Below are 22,529 nucleotides of genomic sequence, written 5' to 3'. Positions count from 1 at the left end.
AGACTCTGAGAGCTTTCAGAGAAACAGAGAGAAGGAAAGAAAAAACCAAACACAGTAGATTACATACATAAGATGAAGACCATAAATGGAATAAAACTTCTCAATAGCAACACTGAAGGCTAGATGATTAAGAAACTATAAATACAAAACTCTGAATTCTGAACCCAGAATTCTACATCCAAACTATAAAGCAAGCATTACCTTAGATGATAACCTTTCCAGATAAGAATTCAAAAATTTCACCTTCTCTATACCCTTTATTCAGAATCTACTCAAAGATGTATTTCAGCAAGATGAAGGAATAAACCAAGAAAGAGGAAGACTTAAGATTGAGGAAATACGAGCTGTGACCCAGGAAACTGGCACAGGGAAGGCCCAGAATGGCAGCTGAGCAGCAGGCCTAGAGAGCAAACAGTCCAGAAGGCAGAGGACGGAGGACTCTGGATGTGGGAGCACCAAAAAAACCAGTAACATAGATAATTTAATATTACTTAGTTGAACACTTGAAAACCAGTATCATCCATTTGACAGAATATGGAACATATGGAAAAAATTGAGGTATGCAACTTTAAAGCAAATGAAAACAATGACAATTATTTTAGTCACAGAAAAATATTTATGGGAGAAAAAAATATAGTATATTAACTCTTTGATGGACAATATTCATTTAATCATAATAATGATTAAACTAAAATTATGCCCTGATTATTTAGGGAAAAGAGGAGAATGGAAAGAGTATAGTATTGGAAAAGAGCTAAATCCTCTTTAGGGCAGAGAGACAGAAAACATTTAAAATTGATAAATCAAGATACATATCTTTAAAGCTTAATACATTTTTAAAAATATGTAGATTATTTAGAATATAATTTTCCAAGAAGCAAAAGGAGTGGAGCAAGGACTGCTACTCTAAGCATTTTGAGATGTTTGATGTTTTAAATCTGTATATATGTAACTTTGTGAAAGTCAGACACAACTTAGTGACTAAACAACAACAATGAATATGTTACTTAAGAATAAAAAATAACTTTATAAAGAAAAAGATGTTAAAAATTACAAAATAAATTACAACAACCATAAAACAATGATTACTATTTACTGAACACAAATTAATAGTGCAGCAGATACTGAACACGTATCACTCCATGCATTGCTTGTAACAGCTCTCATTTAAAGGATAAGAAAATTCATTTGACAAAAAGTCTCATTCTCTTAATTCTTGTTCATGAGTAACAGCACATACATGTGAAACAATAGCAAATATAGTTCCCCTCAAAGTATACTTAGAAACCCAACTTAATAGTAAACCTGTTTTCTACTCCACTATTGTTTATAAAAAATATATTGAAAATTAGGCATTGGACTTTGTACATTTCTTACCTTTCTGAGTATTATCTACTTACAAAAAATAGTCTCCTGCTTTCACTGATCTCTTCTTTTTTCTTTCCTTGTTTTTTTTTCATTTCTATTTCATATAATGAGTTCTGTCGCTTTATTTCCTCAGCATCCTTTTCTTCCTCTTTTCTCCTTCTTTCTTCTTCCTCTTCATGTTCTTTTATTCTGAAGAAAAAAAAAAAAACTAAAATTGAGAGTGAAGCAGAAAAATAGAATATATTTTAAAGAAATGAATTAGATTCTTACTGGCATGATTTGAAGCTGTAAAGGAAAACTTCTGGATTTCTTTGGAGACAAGAACAGATAGGTAAAGAGAAGTGATAAAAACCAAATCCAAACTTGGTTATCCCAGGATTGCTAATTATTTTTCTTTCTTCAAATTTGTTTCATTACTCACCAAAATTAAGTCCTACACCAGATTCAAATGTTTCTTTCCTTTGGAAAGAACCAGTTAACTGAACAACAGACAATATGCTGAAATGGTGACACTGTTTTACAGAAAAGTCCCTAATCCCTTCTGCTTTTCAATTTCAGCGCTGCAAGACGCTATCTAAGCTATGGACCTGGCCCCTCAGAAAATGGGGTTTGATGGAAGAAAGGCAATGACTTCCTTACCCTGCTGGCCATTTTGGTTGTTATCCTCTCCCTAGCTAACACTAACTATTGATGCTTTCTGACTGGTGAGTCATCAAGTACTGGTTCACCCACAGGGCTTACGTGTGAGTTCTTCAGAGATCCCTGAGCAGCCTCCTCACTGCAGGGCTCCGATCTGGATTTAGCACCAGCTCTGTACAACCCACACCCTCAGTCCCACCACCATCACAACCAGGAGCATGTACCATCAGTGGTTTATCACAGATTCTGACTGCCCACATTTGGTAGCCGATCCTCAGCATACTGGCAAGACAGCTCCAGCCTGAGGTGTCTGTGTCTATGCATCCACGCGTCCCGCCCAGCCAGTCAACACATGTTCCTGCCCTCAAGAAGCTTACATTTGGGACTTCCCTGATGTAATCAACCTCATCTGTACTTTGTAAATGTCTTTACAATAATTTTTTTAAGGTTGTCGATCAAAAATCCTCTTTGGGGGGATTTTGGCATCACAGAGTCCCTTATTTGCCCTGTCCTCATCATGCCCACTGTGAGTCACAGGCAGACTCTCATACTGATCGAAGACAGACAATAAAATAGGCCATATTTTCCAAATACTGATGACAAAAATCTGCAGTATGTCTAATAAATTAATATCTAATATATATAAATACTCATTATCAGCTTTTAATCAATTAATCAATGATTAACATATACTGCCACATCCCAGGTAGCTCAGTGGTAAAGAATCTGCCTGCTAATGCAGGAGACATAAGAGGTGTGGGTTCAATCCCTGTGTCGGGAAGATACCCTGGGAGGAGGAAATGGCAACCCACTCCAGTATTCTTACCTGGAAAATCCCATGGACAGAGACTGTCCTGAACATAAATATTAGTAACTGCAGTAAAACATTCTGAGGTGACAGCTACAAAATTCTTAATAATGGATACTTCTAAATTTTTTATTTATTTATTTTTGGCTGTGTTGGGTCTTCGTTGCTGCATGGGCTTTTCTCTAGTTGCAGGCAGGGAGTAGGGGCTACTCTCTAGTTGCAGTGTGTGGGCTTCTCATTGAGGTGGCTTCTCTTGTTGCAGAGCACATTCTCTAGAGCACTCAGTCTTCAGCAGCTGCAGTGCAAGGGCTCACTACTGGGTCCTGAGCTCTACAGCACAGGCTCAAGAGTTGTTGCGCACGGGCTTAGTATCTCTGCCGCATGTGGGATTTTCCTGGATCAGGGATCAAACCTATGTCTCTTGCACTGGCAGGTGGATTCTTTACCACTGAGGCACCAGGGAAGCCTAATAATGGCTATTTTTGAAGAGCAAAATGAAAGTTAAAGACATTGAGTAGAGTGGAAATAAAGAAGAAATTCTAAATTTTACTCCAAATTTTGTTATATTGCTTGAATTTGAAAAAATAGGCATATTATTCATTTATAGTTTGTGAAATTTAAAATTTTAAAGAGCAGATGAATATACACTCATATGTTAACAGTGCTTAATATGGATCACAGCATTTCTGGTGATTTTTAATTTATATCTTATTTTATTTAATTATGTTTAAAAATAATTAATGATGAATGAATTAATGATGTAATGCTTAAGTATAAAAATAATATTTTTTCTTTAAAAATGGTAAAAATGTCCACAAACAGTATTATTTATTTTTTTGGATACATTAATGCTGCTGCTGCTACTGCTGCTAAGTCACTTCAGTCGTGTCGGACTCTGTGCAACCCCATAGACAGCAGCCCACCAGGCTCCGCCGTCCCTGGGATTCTCCAGGCAAGAACACTGGAGTGGGTTGCCATTTCCTTCTCCAATGCATGAAAGTGAAAAGTGAAAGTGAAGTCGCTCAGTCGTGTCTGACTCTTAGCAACCCCATGGACTGCAGCCTATCAAGCTCCTCCATCCATGGGATTATCCAGGCAAGAGTACTGGAGTGGGGTGCCATTGCCTTTTCCTTTATTTTTTTGGATACATTAATATAATGTATATATTAATACATTTAAACTATAGTATGAAGAAAATGGTCTCACACAAGGTGGCTGGTGGACAAGGAAGAAACTTTTCACTAAATCCCCTTTGTGCCTCTTCCTATGTGCATGCATCAGTTATTTAGAAAAGTAAGTAAAATAACACCCAAATATACTCCTCTCCATATGTACAGTAATAGCTACTTTAAAAAAAATCAGCTTTGATTTCCATTTACCAACATGGCAAGATTTCATGACATACTAGGGACTTCCCAGGTAGCGCTAGTGGCAAAGAACTGCCTGCCAATGCAGGAGACACAAGAGACACAGATTTAATCCCTGGGTTGGGAAGATCCCCTAGAGGAGGAAATGGCAACCCACTCCAGTATTCTTGCCTGAAAAATTCCAGACAGAGAAGACTGGTGGGCTACAACCCATTGGGCTGCAAAGAGTCAGACAAGACTGAGCACAGGGACTACTGGTAAGTGAAAAAAACATTTCATAAAACAATACTGTGGATCCAGTTTTATTTTATAAAATGTGAGTATACATGCTCAGGAAAAAAGTCTGTGTCAGTGGATCAATGATTACCAAGGGCCAAGGGTGGGGGACAGAACTTAATGCAAAGGGGCATGAGGGAATTTTGGGGGGCAGTCAAGTGTTCTACATCTTGATTTGGAGGTGATTATACAGCAGTATGCTTTGCGGGGGCATAGGGCATGACTTATGGGATCTTAGTTCCCCAGCCAGAGATTGAACCCTAGTCCCTTGGCAGTGAAAGTACAGAGTCCTAATTAATGGACCACCAGGGAATTCCCAGCAATATGCTTTTTAAAAAGTAAATTTTATTAAATATAAATTATACTTTAGTGAATGAGACCCTCTCTACCACTAACATCAAAAAAATCTATATGGTTACATACCAAGAAAATAACAAATTATTGTGTTGGATTAGATTATTGTTCAAAAAGATGGACTCCCTCACTCCTCACTTCCATGTGAAGTGGCTCTGTCCCACTGAAGTCAGCATGGTGACGTGACTTGAGACTCATGGGAGGCCAAGTGTATTTCCTTACCCTTAGGCTTTCTTTGGGTTTAGCCATGTGCTTGCAAGCTTGGGTTTATTCTTTTGCATCTGTCAATACCGTAAAAACAATGGTGCTTGCTGTCCCTTCATCCTGGACCTCAAAATGAGATCCACATGGAATGGGATCAGAGCCTTTCCTGCAGTAACAAGCAAACCCAGCCGTCCTACCATTTGAAGAGAAGCTGCCCAGCCAAGCCCAAACAACCCACACATACCTGAGAAATAAATGTTTACTGTTGAATGCCACTAGGTTGTGTGGCATTATTATAACAATGGTAACAAATGGCAACTCACTCCAGTATTCTTGCCTGGAAAACCCCATGGACAGAGGAGCCTGGTAGGCTAAAGTCAATGGGGTCACAGAGTCAGACACGACTTAGCGACTAAGCCACCAAAGGAGTAATAGTAATTCTTAACCTCTTTCTATTTTTTTCTACTTACTAGGTATATCAGCATATGTTACTTTTATAATCAGAAAAAAAAAAGCTGTATCCATTATGAGAAAAAAAAAGTACAAAAAAAAGTAATTTATATATACATACTGTTTTAAATGGTCTTTAGCAAGAGCCACTCTTTCTCTGCGTTGTTTTTCTGCTTTTTCTCGTTCTTCTTTAAAAGCTTTTTCAACATTGAGTTTCACTTGTTCCTCCCATTTTTTATCTGATTTTATTTTACTCTTTTGGAATTCAATCTGTGCATCCCGTTCTTTCATAACTCTACTAAGAAGAAGTCCTGACTACAAAAAAGAAATTGCAATATTTTAAGAAAATGAAGTCTAGTTATATACAGATGTGTTAATATATATAAAATGTAAGAAAACCCAAGTAGTACATGAAAGTTTTTCACTCGTTCTGTCTGGTAAAATTGGTATTGCTTTGCAAGTTCAATGGCCTTTTTCCTTTCTCCTTGTTTGTATATTGCTTCTTCTACATCAAGAATTTGTCTTTCTGCTTCTATTTCTTCATCACGCTTCTTTTTAGCTTCAAGTTTCTGTTCTTTCATCCCCTACAAAAAGATAAAAGCAGTAGTCTGTTTTCATTTTGTAATTTAACCTTACAAAATTTAACATTATAATTAGAGCTTTCCCTGAGTATTGTATTTGCACATACCATTAATAAATATGAGGTTATACTTATGAGCTAATCTTTAATTGAATTTTTTAGGTAAGTAATACATTTACATGGTTCAAAATTCAAAATATTACAAAAGTATATAATGGAACTCTCCCTCCAATCCTAATTTCCACCTGGAATCTCTAAGATAAACACTTACCTTAGTTTCTCACATTTACTTCCATAATTCCATTCTATATTTAATAAATAACATGACTACTTTTGTTCCTTTTATTTATTTATTTTTGGCTGTGCTGGGTCTTCATTGCTGCGAGGGCTTTTCTCTAGTTGCGGTGAGCTGGGACTACTCTCTAGTTGTGGTGTGCGAGCTTCTCATTGTGGGGGCTTCCCTTGCTGGGGAGCATGGGCTCTAGGGCATGCGGGCTTCGGTAGTTGTGGCTCCCGGGCTCTAGAGCACAGGCTCAATAATAGTTGTGGAGCACAGGCTTGATTGCTCCTGGATCAGGGATGGAACCGTGTCTCCTGCATTGGCAGGCGGATTCTTTACCACTGAGCCACCAGGGAAGCCCTTTAAAAAATCAACAACGGCATATTTCACATGTTCTTCTACACCTCTGAGGAGGTAGCCAATGTCTCATGTCGATGAAGTCTTTTTCTCCTCTATGGGTCATACTTTCTACATCTTAAGAAAATCTTACCTACTCTAAAACCTTGAAGCTATCCTATGATTTATTTTTAAATGTTCCATTTTCCACATTTAGGTCTTAAATCCAGCTGAAATTCATTTTTGTATATTCTGTACCATAGGGATATAATTTCATCTTTTCCATATGCCAATTATTTCAGTATCTGTTATGGAATTTCCATCTTTTTCCATCTAATTTGCAATGACATTTCTAGCACATGGCAGGTTCCCATGTATAACACAGGATTGCTTCTAGGCTCTCTCTGCTGATGGATCATTTTGCCAATCCCTGTGCCTATACTGCAGTTTTTATTATTATGTTTCTACTACACTTACTACACTTTTCTTTTCTTCTTTAACACCCATGAAAGTGTAAAGTAGTAGGTGTAGAGTGGTACTTCTGGAAAAAAAAAAGGGAGTATATTCCACACCCCCATCTATTTATGGACCAAGGGCTTTTCTAAAATCAAATTTTTTACAGTATATGTTATATACGCTCTTTCAGCATACAGTTTTACAAATGCATAGTCACTTATACAACAGTTCCATCCTCCCGCAAAATTCCCTCATGTCCTGTTCGAGTCAACTACTCCCCCTACCTGTACCCCCTGATCTGTTTTCTTTCCCTGTAGGTTTTGCCTTTTTCAGAATGTCACATATTATATTACATATATGATATCAGTCATTATGTAACTCTTCCCTCTTTTAGAAAAAAGAGAATTCATAAATTATGAACACTGTTCCTAAAGCAAGGAAAGACAAGCTTTCTGTGTCCCCTCACAAAGATACATAATGTACCTTACAACACAGTAAGGAAATATGCAAAGTCGGGGGGGTAGGGAAAGGTGAGAACTCTCTAAGCAGATATTATGCTTGCACAGAGTTTTAAAAATTCTACTAGAAAAGAGGAAAAAATCCTGCCTCTCACTTCCTCAATGATCCAGGCAAGTGCTGAAGGGGGATGAGAATATCTTTTCCCAGCATTTCTCCCCAGGTGAGATAATAAAAGGAGTCATAGGACACCTCCCCACTTTGAAGTAGATTCCCACTCATGTACATGGCACTAAAATGCAGGTTACTGTACCTCTTAGGTAGAGAATCTTACTGATGCACAGAGAAGGGCACAGCAAAGACATATATCATTCTAGAAAAAAATGGACAAATCAGAGGCAGATGAAAAGAAGCTGCCTGGATTCCTCAAGAAGTTCCTTGGTTCCTCAGTTTCAAGACCTGTGTTTCTGCACAATCCTCCATTGTAACAATAACCAGCATTACCCTGATATCCAAACCAGACAAAGACATTTCAAGAAAACCAATATCATTTCAAGAAGACCAATATCCCTCATGAACACATATGCAAAAATTAACATTATAAAGTGAAACCATCAAAAAGATAACATATGACCAGCAGATGTTTATCCCAGGAATGCAATTTTGCTTCAATGTTTGAATACTGATCAATTCACCATATAACAAAATTAAGAATTAAAACTTCATGATTACATCAACAGAGACAAGCAAAAAAAAAAGCACTTTAAAAATCAAACATCCATTCCTGTACAATAAGGCAAAAAGAAAAGAAAGAGGAAGAAAGAACTAAAAGACACCCAGATTGGAAAAGAAGTAAAATTCTTAAAACTGTCTTTACTTTCTGTTGCAGCTCAAATGTCAATATCTGCTTGATGTCCATCCATCAACAACTGAGCATAACAACAAACTGTGTTATATCCATACAATGGAATACCACTCAGCAATAAAATGAATTAATAATTGATACAAAACATGAAAGAATTTCCAAATAATTGTCTGAGTGAAATTTATAATAGACAGCAGATCAGTGGTTGCCTGGAGACACTGGAGGAAGCATGGGGAGGAATGAGAGGAAGTAAAATGAGGTACAAGAAAACTTTCTGGGGGGCAATGAATATGTTCATTATCTTGACTATAATAATGGTTTCAGGGGTAAATAAGCATGTCCAATCTTAAATTGTACACTTTAAATATATCCAGTTTACTGTATGCCACTTACACCTAAATAAAGCTGTTGAAAATGTGTTTCAATGCACTGTAATTCTATTTTACATCTTAAAAATATTTATAAAAGAGTACTAAGAAGAGTAAGTCTTCAGTGTACGTGTACTCCAAGGTGGTTAATACTTACTGCATATGTATTAGTCCAATGTTTTACCACTTCTTGGGACCGTAAATGCATTTCTTTCTTTGCTTTTCTTTCTGCACGAAGGCATGCTGCTTCTCTTGTCAAACTGTCTAGGCTATCTCGAATCCTTTCCCACTCATTGTGTGGAATTATGGTGACCTGCCGGAGATCTACTTCGCTAGGCAAAAGAGGTGGATAGAGAACTTGATCTTTTTCACAGTTCTTCACATCTAGTAAATTTAAAAAAATAAGTTAAAAACTTTCAAGAAGAGTTTAAGTGATTTTTCACAGACAATTCTATATTGCCATGATATCTGGAAGTTGTTACAAAGAATAATTTTATTCTTGTTATCTTAAGAACAGCTGGGATTAAGTGGAAAGTCAAGGCTATGGTTTTTCCAGTGGTCATGTATGGATGTGATAGTTGGCCAGTGAAGAAAGCTGAGCACTGCAGAATTGATGCTTTTGAACTGTGGTGTTGGAGAAGACTCTTGAGAGTCCCTTGGACTGCAAGGAGATCCAATCAATCCATCCTAAAAGAGATCAATCCTGGGTGTTCATTGGAAGGTCTGATGTTGAAGCTGAAACTCCAATACTTTGGCCACCTCATGCGAAGGGTTGATTCATTGGAAAAGACCCTGATGCTGGGTAGGATTAGGGGCGGGAGGAGAAGGGGACGACAGAGGGTGAGATGGTTGGATGGCACCACCGACTCGATGGACATGGGTTTGGGTGGACTCCGGGAGTTGGTGATGGACAGGGAGGCCTGGCGTGCTGCAATTCATGGGGTCGCAAAGAGTCGGACACGACTGAGCGACTGAACTGAACTGAACTGATACAAGATTTAAAATTCAGAAGACATAAATTTGAGTCCTTGCTCACTCAATTCCTTACTATGTAAACTGGGGCAAGTTATTCAACTTCTTGGAATCTCAGTATCAACATCTTCCAAACGAAGATATAATTTTGCAGTGAGGCTCAGATGCAAACTTCTGGACCAACTGCCAGAGTTAAATCTATCAGGTAAATATTTTAGCACGGCACTTTTTTTTTCTTTTTGCTCCCTGAGGTTTGTGGGATCTTAGTTCCTCCACCAGGGGTTGCAACCAGTCCAGGCAGTGAAAGCATCCAGTTCTAACCACTGCACCACCAGGGAACTCCCAGTGCAGTACTTTATATACAAGAAAGTGAATATGTGAGAGCAATTGTGTTTTTTCAATACATGCCCCTTGAGGACTGTCTCCTACATGTCATGATCCTCTGCTGGTACTTCTTAAGTTTTCCAGAGCATAAATATGCACTAGTGCCCACTGGGTGGGAGAATGGCTGGCTCTCACTTGGCACACGGCACAAGGGACTCTATTGCTACTGAAGCAAAGGCATGAGATAGTCTAAGTTCCCAAGGTTCTAAATGTCACCATGAGAACATTAATTGGGAATTTACAGACTTAAACCAAAATCACTGAAATTAATAAAGAGTTCGTTAAATGTTCTAAGCTACTTCTATTACAAAATCAAATTTTTATAAAAGGTCATGTGAGTTAATGCACCTTAAATAGCATTATTTTTACACTCTGATATATCAGAGTATCTGCCGCAGGGTGAGACATTACCTTCATTCTAGATTTGAAGAAAATGAGACTTTGCTTCAGACACTTTCCTAAGAGCACTCAGTATGTTCACAGTAGAGCCAAGACTCTAATGAGGTCACTTATATTTCCAAAATACATTCCAAGTGACTCAATGAATAACGAAGCTTAAGTGCGAGAGAATTCAGCAAACACCAGACTTTAGGAGCTGCAACTGCGCAGCTTGAGACCCAGACCAGCTAGTCAACTGTTAAGTTTCTGACTTCTTTTCTCTACCCTTATTTCTGTAAACTTCCCAACTACCCACTCATCCATGGTCAAAACTGTCTAATTTACACGGAGCCCGACGATGCCCACAGTGCTGTTTTTATTTGGTGGAGCCCGTTTCAGAAGGTAATGTATCCTCGCCTCTCACCCCATGCTTGGGAACCAGAAACAATCCCTGTGCCGGGATGGGCCAGTTTAGCTCACCCGTGCTTTCCTTCGCCTGTCCACTGCGCCTTCCGAATCGCACCAGCATCTCTAAGGTGCCCACGGCGTTCTCAGACTTGGAAAGGCGATTTGAAGCGAAAGCGCCGCGGCCTCCAGGCGGCAGAATTTTTGCCTAACCACGCAGTTGCTTAGCAACGCTACCGGAAGTGACGGTATTCGTCGCCGAGGAACGAAGAACGCGCAGCTGTAGGCTATGGGGCTGAAGAAGGGAGATTGCGCCTGCGCGGGAAGTCAAGGCCCGGTGTCCGAGTCAGGCGGCCCTCTTTTTCAGGCACCCGGACGACGCTGGAGGGCAGAGTACGCGGGAGCGGCGCCGAGTCTGTCATGGCAGCGGATCCCTGGCCTGGGTCAGTGAGGAGTCCTGGGGACCCGGCCGCGCTCGGCCTGGTGCTCCCACCGTCATCCTACCCCGCGGGAACGGACACCAAACTAGGTTTCTGCCCCTGTTTTCGGGATGTACCGGGCAGGTGTGTGGGAGAACCAGGCCTGGGCTTGGCGTGTGTGGCCCACGGACCTTCTCGCGGGAGTAAGAAGGGCAAAGCCCCGCTCCCTTAACTATGGATACTCAAGAATTAATTGACAGAAAATCTTTTTTTAAATACTTTGGTTCCTAAGGCATGGTCCGGGCTAGATGGGGCGTTAATTGTTTTTGTTTTTTAAATCGGAATGTTAAAACTTGGATTGAAGTATTCCATGTTAGGACCTTTAAGAAATCTTTAATCGGTCTGTAAATACAGTATACTAAATTGAATGTATTCGGAGGACCAGTCAGACCTCTAAGGACACACAAACCTGTTAAGAGTGGATACAGACTTGATTTCAAAAGATCCTTTCCTAACAAATCGAGGTACAAATGATTACAAGCTAGCTGGATACGACACATACACATTAGGCATCAAATTGGAGTTGCTTAATTTGGTAAGGGAGGTAAGATTTTTAGTCACTGAAGTTCTAACACATAGTTGTACTGTTTTTCTTCAAGTTTTCTATCAGATGATCCATCGTAATAATGCTGGTAAGTATGAAAGGATTAATAAAAATACTTGTTGACAGAAATATAGTTTTGCACATATAACATTGGTTGGTATTTGGAAGCATAGTGTTACAAAAGTCAGAAACTGGCAAGAGAGAGATTTTACTCTGCTTGCATGCTAACGACTTAGCCTGCCACAGTTTTGTAGAAGATGCAGCCCCCTAGATAGATGATGAGTTACAGCAGTAGCCGGAATATCAGTAATTTTGCCCCAGTTGCCATAGGATGCATGCCTTTCAAAACTGTTTGCTATACATAACATTTTTGAGATAACAGTCCAGAGCAAAGGGCAGTGAGTACCTTGCTTACAAGATATGCAGAACCCAACTAGAGACCCAAGGAGATGACCTCTCAACAAAAATTCTGTGGAATTTTAACTAAATTGATTACAAAAATTATCGAATCTTACAAGATGTGGTGTCAGTAATCTGCCAGTTTGACATAATGTTCAGTTATGATTTAACAGCACTTGGTTCTGACTGGTCCATGGATCTTTACAGCCAAGTGTATCTAAAATTATTTACCCAGTATGACCTCCACTCCTTTTTTTTTTCCCTTTGTTGTGAAATTAAGAAGGTAGCATATACACTTTGAAACAGAGCTTAAATTATTCAGGGGGGAACACCTTTATTACACAATCAGTGTAGAAACTGCAGTTGATGCTACCACTGTACATAAATATTTCATTTTTAAAAACAAAAATGAGATTATACTGTAAACACTCTTTTATGACTTGTTTAATTTGAACATCTTAACCTTTTACTGCTGAAATAAATGTTCTGTTACGTGACTCATGTGCATATCTTATTTAAGCAGTTCTCTATTCTTGTATGTAGTTTCTAGTTTTCATTATTGGAACTTATATTCACATAACATTCCCTGTTTTGTATTTAAACTTTTTGTTTAAACAAAATTTTGTTTCTCCCATTGCCAGTAGGTGCTTTTCTGATGTAAAAGAAAGCATATTAGAAAACATAAATTTTTAAATGTCTTAAATACTTTTATTTTAGAATTTAAGAAGTCTCCATTCCCTTGCTCCAAACCAGAAGACTTTTTCCCCTGCGTATAGCGTAGGAGTAATGTTGGTTAGAAACTGGCTGATGTTTAAAGCTGAAGATAGTCAATGACTGTTTAACCTAAGCTGTATGCTGAAGGAAGATTGTCTTGGAAATACTAAATTGGGTAAGTATTTTTTTAAAAAAAAGGTTTGTGTTGAGTGGTGGGGAAAAAAACTAATAGAAAAAGATCTGAAATTAGGAAAAGTACTTTTGATAAAAATTAATAGTTAGTGAAACTGAGTTAACACAGTTGGAACTTTGTTAACTTCAGGTTTATGCTACATCTTATTTGGAGGTTAATATTGCAGGCCTTTTAGTAACTTGTGGCTGATTAAGTCTAGGCTTGAAACACTTTTCAACCCACAGTGAGTTACATTTGCAAAAATTTTTTAAATTACGTATAAATTCAGAATGCCTAAAAAGCATTTTAATTTAAAATGTGCTTAGGTGCAGTTCTAATGGGATTGTCAACTGTGCTTTATTGTTATTTATTACATTGTTTCTAGGGAAAGTGAATTCTGCACTTAAATCTCTGAAAGCCAATCAGAGACCCCTGGATAGACATTTAGAGATTCAAGGATCCAGACTATCAGAATATTTTATGCCATCTAAATGCATACAACAGGAGATACAACCTCTAGGTTAGTTATTCTCCAGATATTCTAAATTGAGAGACCAAAAATGCTTGCTTGTATATGAGTCATGAGCTCTAGTCTCAGTTTCAACTACTGGATATCTATCACTATAAACCAGAGAATACATATAGATATGATCACGTGTGGCTCAGATGGTAAAGAATGTGCCTGTAGTGCAGGAGGCCAGGGTTTGATCCTTGAGTTGGGAAGATCCCCTGGAGAAGGAAATGGCAAACCACTCCAGTATTCTTGCCTGGAAAATCCCTTGGACTGAGGAGCCTGGCAGGCTACAGCCCATGGGGTTGCAAAGAGTCAGACACGACTGAGCGACTTCACTCACATATAGATAAATATCATGTTTTCTATTTTTAATTGATCTCTTCTTTTTTCTTTTTGATGAGGTTCTTCATTTTTCATTTTGGAACTTCTTACTAAAACCTCAGACTGGTTGTAAAGTAGATCACAGATACAATATCATGGTTAGTGTGTACATTGAAATTAATCAGTGTTTTTATATTTAATATCTTTTCATCAAATTGGTTTACTTAGTATTTTAAACTAATTAATAGTCTTTATTATATTTCTTAGGCACTAGAATGTGTTACTAAAGCATGAACTTTGGAGTCAGGCAGACTTGAATCCAAATTCTAGCTCTGCCATTTAACTAATACTTAACCAACTTAATACTTGAGCTCCTGTTTACATATCTGGAGGTATGCTTAGAAGCTCAGTCGTGTCTGACTCTTTGTGACCCCATAGACTGTAGCCCACCAGACTCTTCTGTCCATGGGGATTCTCGAGGCAAGAATACTGGAGTGGGTTGCCATGCCCTCCTCCAGGGGTTTTTCCCAACCCAGGAATCGAACCCAGGTCTCCTGCATTGCAGACTGATTCTTTACTGTTTTTGAGCCACCAGGGAAGCCCTTACATATCTTTAAGATGAAGATAATAATAATTCCTACTAAATGAGCTTCTGACAGTTAGATGGTGAGATTGTGAGGTTTTTAGTCCAGTGTCTTAGTCCAGATATCTCAAAAAATATCAGTTACTCTTTAAAAAAATTTTTTTTTTAGTTTACAGACATTAATTGCAGCTTTTCCTGGGAATTCTGTATAATTACCTTTTTTACATGATGATATTCATTCATACCATCTATGACCAGTTTATTCTTTCCTTTTCTCTTGAAATTTACAGCTAATGACCTTCATTATCTTTTAATGAAAACAGAGACTTGAGTAATTGTCATATCAAAAGCGGTGTGATTACTCACATATATCCAGATTATTTGGCACTCTAGAGCTAAACTATCTAGAGAAAATATAAATAAATGTGGTTTTGTTAACACAAGTTATTTCTAGTCTGGGAGAATTTAATCCACTTCCAGTTCAAGTAATTTGTTTAGAATTTCAGGTACAGCATCAAGCAACCATTTGATTAACATTGGCAATGATTTCAAGCTAAAAACCTTTTTAGAAAAGTTATTTAAGGTTTACAAGATTTCACACTATGTTAAATTTGGTCAGAAATTTGGTTAGTTCACAGAGAATCTGTATTGTACATGACTTATTATTTAGTATGAAGATTATTGTAAATATTTCAAACTAATACGTTTGTGACTGATAATTTAAAGACAATAAGAATGATTAGCCTACATTTTTCCTGCATTTTCCTACATTTTCCCTACATTTTACAACTTTTCTGAATTAAACTTTAAGGGAATAATTGTTTAATTGCTTCTCTCGTTGAATTGCTCTATAGTTTAATTCTTAGTGCTCAAAGAATCACTTCCTCAGGAACACAATAATATCATGAGTATCCTTTCTAGATATTCTGTTTTCCATTCATTTAACATACTCAGATATAAACTTTGCTCCTTAGGAAAAAGTGCTTAAATAGTGGGTCTTATAGTGCTTGGTCATTTTAACTTGTTTATATTCATCTTTTGTTTTTTAGCAGATTAAGAGTTGTTAAATAGATAACTATAGCTAGGTGGGGTTTCCCTGGTGGCTTAGATGGTAAAGAATCTGCCTGCAATGTGAGAGACCCAAGTTCCATCCCAGGGCAGGAATATCCCCTGGAGGAGGGAATGGCTACCCACTCCAGTGTTCTTGCCTGGAGAATTCCATGGACAGAGGAGCCTGGTGGGCTACAGTCCATGAAGTTGCAAAGAGTCAGACACAACTGAATGACTAATACTTTCACATTTCACCTCATAGCTAGATATATAAAACAACATATGTTTAGGAAATAATATTTCTTCTTTTCCAGGGTAACCCAAATCTGTTTCTGGAACCATGAAAATTTTGTTGGTTTTTGACTTTGACAATACAATCATAGATGATAATAGTGACACCTGGATTGTACAATGTGCTCCAGAGAAAAAGCTTCCTATTGAACTGCAAGATTCTTACAAAAAGGGATTTTGGACAGAATTTATGGGCAGAGTCTTTAAGTATTTGGGAGATGAAGGTGTAAGAGAAGATGAAATGAAGAGAGCAATGATATCAATGCCTTTCACTCCAGGGATGGTGGAACTTTTAAACTTTATAAGAAAGAACAAGAATAAATTTGACTGCATCATTATTTCAGATTCAAATTCAGTCTTCATAGATTGGGTTTTAGAAGCTACCAATTTTCACGATGTGTTTGATAAAGTGTTTACAAATCCAGCAGCATTTGATAGCAATGGTCATCTCACTGTGGAAAGACATCACACTCATTCTTGCACTCGGTGCCCCCAAAATCTTTGCAAAAATGTAGTTTTGGCAGGATTTGTAGGTGAGCAGTTACAACAAGGAGTGAATTATACACGGATTGTTTATATAGGTGACGGAGGAAACGATGTCTGTCCAGTAACTTTTTTAAAGAAGAACGATGTTGCTATGCCACGGAAGGGATATGCTTTACAGAAAACTCTTTATAGGATGTGTCAAAATCTTGAGCCTATGGAATCTTCTGTTGTATCTTGGTCTTCAGGTGTTGAAATAATTTCTTATTTACAATTTCTAATAAAGGAATAATATGCCAGCAATTGAAATGTGTATCAGTTAAGATACAGCAGCATAAAACTCCAAATAACAGTGGCTTTAAAAAAAGAGAAAAAGTTTTTCCTCTCACTTAAAAGAATTTCAGAATTTAATATCTCAAAGTCTTTGCTCTACCAACCTCAGCACTTGGCTTCCAACTCATGATCCAAGGTTGCTGTTGAAATTCCATCTGTCTCATCAACATTCTGGCCAGCAAGGAGGATAGTGAGAGAGAAGGTTGCAAACTCATTTAAATTTCATTGGCCAAAACTTAACAATACCTAACTACAAGGAAGGATGAAAAATGTAGCTTTTATTCCAGATGGTCATATGCCTAGGAAAAATTGGGGGAAAATGGAGTACAAAATTGAGGTAAGTGCAACTAGTGGTCTCTACCAAAGATGGTTAATAGATAGATTGTATTTTTAAATTTATTCCCAGAGAGAATAGTCTGAGTTTCACTTAGGTATTTATTTCCAAAGCATATCTAGCAGTTGCAGATCTTAAAAATATAACCTAATTCTTAATTCACATAAGAATTCACTAGTTCCAAATCAATTAATTTTAGAGATAAGAATTCAGTATCTTGCCCAAGTTTTCATCAATTTCACAATTTCCTTTTGAAATGAAATACAAATTAATGTTCTTCAAATATTTTATTTATTTATTTATTTTTTACTTGAACTTCATATATTTGGAATACAAATGAACAAGGGAAATTCACACAGTTGATAAATGGTAAGTAATATGCTTTGGGTGTAGGAGATAACTGCAAATTCCATTTCTCAGAAAACTTTGAACAATGCATTTTAGAAAAAGAAAAAAATTACTACAAATAAAATGATTACCAAAATGGAGAATGAACAGTTTATGTAAAGGATAAGCCCTCTGAAACAAAATCACTCATGCTAAAACTGTTGCTGAACATTATAAGTTCAAATGATATTAACTTTAAATCTTTGAAAGGCCAAATATTTTAAATTTATATCATCATCACAGACTATAACTCCAGAATGCTGATTTAATCAGTATGTTATTACTGTTCGGCAGTTAAGTATTGAGTGATGTAATACATAATTTATAGGAATATTCAGCATTTAAGAAACTGTTTCATATAGGGATGTTAGCAAAATGTCAGCTGACCTAGAAAGTTTTGTAGTACCATGTTAATTTCTAGGTTCACATGTTATAGGCATAAATATTCGTTATATAATAATCTTAGGATTTTCTTTTCCATATGGAAAGCTCCAGAAATAAAAATGTTCAATGTACTTTTATGGGAAAAAATTGGTACTCTTTATTTTTTTCCAAGTTGGAAAAGTAAACTCTGTCTTGCTTTAAATTAATAGGTTAGATTATGTTGAAACACGGTTATAAATTGGGATTTCTCTACAAGTTGAAGCCAGTAACAAATGATAAATTATAGACGTTAAAAAAAAAATAAGACTTTCTTCTATAGTTGTTGTAGATCAAGTAATTTGGACCAGATCTTCTACAGATTGCATCTGGAAAGCTGATAGCTGAACAAATTTTTTAAATATCTGCTTAAAGACATGAGAGAGCTGATGATGATAAACAATTACTAAGGAACCCCAAAAACTTGGGTAGTGAGCTGCTTTTCCCTGAAAGGGCTGGGCATTCTCTGAATCGCATCTGAGATATTGAGTGGCTATCTTGACAATCTTAATGGGACCAGGGGGAAGAGGTATTGAAGTATGAGGCCTGCAATGATAAACCCTTCCTCTTTGAATAATGATCCCAAAAGGCTGCCCATGATGTGTAACAGTGACCTGCTTGTTTCTTACTTAACAGAAGTAAGCAGGGTTTCAGAGGGCAGGCAGCTCACCTTTGAATACTCTCAACCCCTGAAATTGGACTGAAGTTATCTACAGTTTTTAGAGTTCCCAGATGCTTGGCTAAAGCAAATCTGAACTGTCCTATGAGGAAGTTACTATCCTTAGTATGGCAAGCAGTCTATAAGGTAACCCCCCATAATCTCTATAAGCTGGTCTTGGCTCTGTGTGTGTGGAGAAGGTGATAGGACTTGCTTCTAATCAATGCATTACCACAAAGACGATGGGATATATTATTAATGTGTATATGATTATATTATATCAGATTCTTATGTTGATCTTCTTAAAGAACTCTCTCCCTTGGTGATTTTGAAGAAGCAAGCTGCCATGTTGTGAACTGGCCTTCCGAGAGGGTCACATGGCAAACAACTGAGGGTGGCCTCTAGCTGATAATAAGAAATAGGTCCTTGCTTCAACAGTCTGCAGAGAACTGAATACTGCAACCGTGTGAGTTTGGATAATGGAACCTCAGCTGAGATCACGGCTCAGGCTAACACCTTGACTTAGCCTTGTAAGACCCTGAAACAGGCCCTCTTGAGCTATGCTTGGACTCCTGATTTACAGAATATCGTTCAGTCACTAAGTTGTGTCCGACTCTTTGTGACCCCATGGACTGCAGCATGCCAGACTTCCCTGTCCACTATCTCCCAGAGTTTGCTTAGGCTTGTGTCCATTGAGTTGGTGATGCCATCCAACCATCTCATCCTCTGTCGTCCCCATCTCCTGCTTTCAATTTTTCCCAGCATCAGGGTCTTTTCCAGTGAGTCAGCTCTTCGCATCAGGTGGCTGAAGTATTGGAGCTTCAGCTTCAGCATCAGTCCTTCCAATGAATATTCACGGTTAATTTCCTTTAGGATTGACTGGTTTGATCTTGCTGTCCAAGGGACTCTCAAGAGTCTTCTCTTGACACCACAGTTTGAAGGCATCAATTCTTCGCCACTCAGTATTATTTATTGTTCAACTCTCAAATCGGTACATGACTACTGGAAAAATCATAGCTTTGACTATATGGACCTTTGTCAGTAAAGTGATGTCTTTGCTTCTAAATACACTGTCTAGATTTGTCATAGCCTTTCAAGGAGCAAGCATCTTTTAATTTTGTGGCTGCAGTCACCATCTGCAATGACTTTGGAGTCCAAGAAAATAAAATCTGTCACTGCTTCTTCTTTTTCCCCTTCTGTTTGCCATGAAGTGATGGGAATAGGTGCCATGATCTTACTTCTTTGAATGTTTAGTGTAAGCCAGCCTTTTCACTCTTCTTTCACCATCATCAAGAGGCTCTCTAGTTCCTCTTCACTTCTGCCATTAGAGTGGTATCATCTGCATATCTGAGGTTATGATATTTCTCCTGGCAATTTTGACTCCAGCTTGTGATTTATCCAGCCTGGCATTTCACATGATGTACTCTGCATATGAGTTAAATAAGCAGGATGACAAGATACAGCCTTGTACTTCTTTCCCAATTTTGAACCAGTCAAATTGTCAGGTTGTTCCATGTGAGGTTCTAACCATTGCTTCTTGACCCACATACAAGTTTCTCAGGAGATGGAAGGTGATCTGGTATCCCCATCTCTAATAATTTCCCACAGTTTGTTGTGATCCACACAGTATTCAAAGGCTTTAGTGTAGTCAATGAGGCAGAAGTAGATGTCTATCTGGAATTCCTTTGCTTTCTCTATGATCCAATGAATGTTGGCAATTTGGCCTCTGGTACCTTTGCCTTTTCTAAACCCAGCTTGTACATCTGGAATTTTTCAGTTCACATACTGCGGAAACCTAGCTTGAAGGATTTTCAGCATAACCTTGCTAGCATGTGAAATGAGTGCAATTGTCTGGTAGTTTGAACATTCTTTGGCACTGCCCTTCTTTGGAACTGGAATGAAAACTGGCCTTTTCCAGTCCTGTGGCCACTGCTGAATTTTCCAAATTTGCTGACATATTGAGTGCGGCACTTTAACAGCATCATCTTTTAGGATTTGAAATAGCTCAACTGGAATTCCATCACCTCTGCTAGCTTTGTTTGTAGTGAGACCCACTTGATTTCACACTCTAGGATGTCTCACTCCCTAGGTGAGTGACCACACCTTTGTGTTTATCCCGATCATTACAGAAGATATGAGATAATGTATATTATTTGAATATGCTAAGTTTGTGGTAATACTGTTTGTAGCAATGCCAAATTAATGCAGCAGGTCGCAAAATCTAAACAGTTTTGTAAGTATATTGTAGGGCATATGGTAAAAAGTAGCCACACCAATAGATAAAAATGAACACCAGCAGCTTTTACTTAAACATATCTGCATGATCTTCAGGAATTGGAGTTTTCAGACACAAACTAAACTTATAAGAATTTTGGCAGAGCTGAAAATTACACAATTTGAAAATACTAGAACTAAAATTAACATGACTAAAATTAGAATCTTGATGGATGGATTTGATAATAGAACAGGCATAGCTCAAGAGAGAACTAGTGAATAAACAAGTTAGAAGAAAATACACAAATATGGCAGAGAAAGACAAAACAATGAAAATGCAGAAGAGAAATTAAGAGGTAGAAGATATAGCAGGATCTAACATAGGGAATTGGTGTATCAGAAAGAAGAAAATGAAACAAGCAATATATTTGAAGATAATGACTGAGAACCTTATAAAGTTGATGAAAGACATCAAACCACCCCGGAAACAGAAATTGTAGTATCTCATTTTTAATTCCTAATTTAACATGATGATTAAAAGCTCTGCTCTAGGTTAGACCTGAATTTGAATTCTAGCCCTGGATTGGGTTAATTCCTGGCCTCCAAACATCTCAATTTTCTTATCCTTTATGTGGAGATAATAATGGTACCTACCACCCCTAAGACTGTTGTAAAGATATTCTGAATTGGACATGCTATTAGCTTATTGTGGCTGCTCTAACAAAGTAACACAACCTGGGTAGCTTAAAACACTCACAGTTTCAGAGGCTAAAAACCCAAACAGTTTCACTGGGCTGAAACCTGGGTGTCAGCAGGGCAACCCTCCATTAAAGACTTGAGAGGAGAATCTATTGTTTCTTCCAGCTTCTAGTGGCTGCCCGCTCTCTTTGGCTTGTGGCTGCATCATCCTCCCAGTCTTACCTTCATGACCACATTGCTCTCTCCTCTTCTGTCTATGTCAAGTCTCCCCCTGCCCCGTTCTTATAAGGACACTTGTAATTGCATTCAGAGCCTAACCAGATAATCCAAGACAATCTCCCCAAGTCAGGATCCTTAACTTCCATCTGTAAAGACCCATTTTCCTTACTGATCACTCACTCAGTCATGTTCAACTCTTTGAGACCATTTATGGGTTCCAGGGAGCATTTATGGGTTCCAGGGATTAGGACTTGGTATCTTTTGGTGGCCATTATTCAGCCTGCTACAGGTAATAAAGCGTTTTGCACACAGTCAGTGGTAATAGTCAATATATTTAGCAACTACTACAGCATAGGAACCAGCTAATAAAAACAGAAGTACCAAACAAGAATGGATGCTGGCCACAACCATAACAGTGTCTGGATCTGAATAGAAGCGTTGCACTTGTCATTTATGCCAGTACTTCACACACATACTGTGTTAGTTCACTGAGGTCTAACTTTATGAAGTTAGTTCTATTTCTTCTTTTTAAATATCTGGACATGTACTTTGCACATTTATCTATAAGATCTGTGTTCTGCTTATCTGTTTTTCTGAGCACTTTGTATATGGAAGATACTAATGTTGCTATATCTGTGATAAATATTGTTTGTGTTATATTAATATTGTGTTCATCTTTTCTAAACCTTATGTTTTATTATTTCTAGATAATTTGTTCTTAATCTTTATTTTAAAATATAAACATCTAAATTTAGTATGTACCTTATTA

The 22,529-nt window shown here is 37.7% G+C and overlaps 2 protein-coding genes and 1 long non-coding RNA gene across 9 annotated transcripts in view; 2 read left to right on the top strand and 1 right to left on the bottom strand.

Moving 5' to 3' along the window:
- The window catches only part of CFAP210 (cilia and flagella associated protein 210), an 88,361-nt gene that overhangs the window by 11,218 nt on the left and 54,614 nt on the right, over nucleotides 1–22,529 (bottom strand). For 4 of the 6 annotated variants that reach the window (XM_081577919.1, XM_081577922.1, XM_081577920.1 and 1 more), the window contains 4 exons: nucleotides 8,965–9,191; nucleotides 5,877–6,050; nucleotides 5,588–5,781; nucleotides 1,401–1,557 (listed from right to left, as the gene is read on the bottom strand). In XM_081577919.1, coding sequence (XP_081434045.1) covers nucleotides 1,401–1,557; nucleotides 5,588–5,781; nucleotides 5,877–6,050; nucleotides 8,965–9,191 — 752 coding nt within the window. Of the gene's footprint in view, nucleotides 1–1,400; nucleotides 1,558–5,587; nucleotides 5,782–5,876; nucleotides 6,075–8,943; nucleotides 9,193–11,021; nucleotides 11,173–22,529 lie in introns of those variants that run through there. The other 2 variants (XM_081577918.1, XM_081577923.1) reach the window with 2 other exon arrangements.
- Nucleotides 11,221–16,799, top strand: LOC145541448 (uncharacterized). 2 transcript variants are annotated; one of them, XR_014079025.1, is made up of 5 exons: nucleotides 11,221–11,389; nucleotides 12,025–12,057; nucleotides 13,086–13,257; nucleotides 13,640–13,774; nucleotides 16,037–16,799. It is a non-coding gene; the product is annotated as an uncharacterized LOC145541448 (long non-coding RNA). The 2 variants fall into 2 exon arrangements; XR_014079024.1 differs by lacking the exon at nucleotides 13,640–13,774.
- PHOSPHO2 (phosphatase, orphan 2) lies at nucleotides 16,063–16,799 on the top strand. The gene has a single exon (XM_081577932.1). The coding sequence runs from the start codon at nucleotides 16,063–16,065 to the stop codon at nucleotides 16,786–16,788; it is 726 nt and encodes a 241-aa protein (XP_081434058.1). The 3' UTR covers nucleotides 16,789–16,799.

Source organism: Giraffa tippelskirchi, chromosome 3 (assembly GCF_054371585.1).
Source record: "Giraffa tippelskirchi isolate mGirTip1 chromosome 3, T2T-mGirTip1v1.2.pri, whole genome shotgun sequence".
Lineage (NCBI taxonomy): Eukaryota > Metazoa > Chordata > Mammalia > Artiodactyla > Giraffidae > Giraffa > Giraffa tippelskirchi.
The sequence above is the reverse complement of the archived record's forward strand: the minus strand, read 5'-3'. Positions and strand labels throughout refer to the sequence as shown.

Excerpts from the sequence above, each read along its gene's own strand:
- PHOSPHO2 (XM_081577932.1), top strand. The coding sequence starts at position 16,063 with ATGAAAATTTTGTTGGTTTTTGACTTTGACAATACAATCATAGATGAT.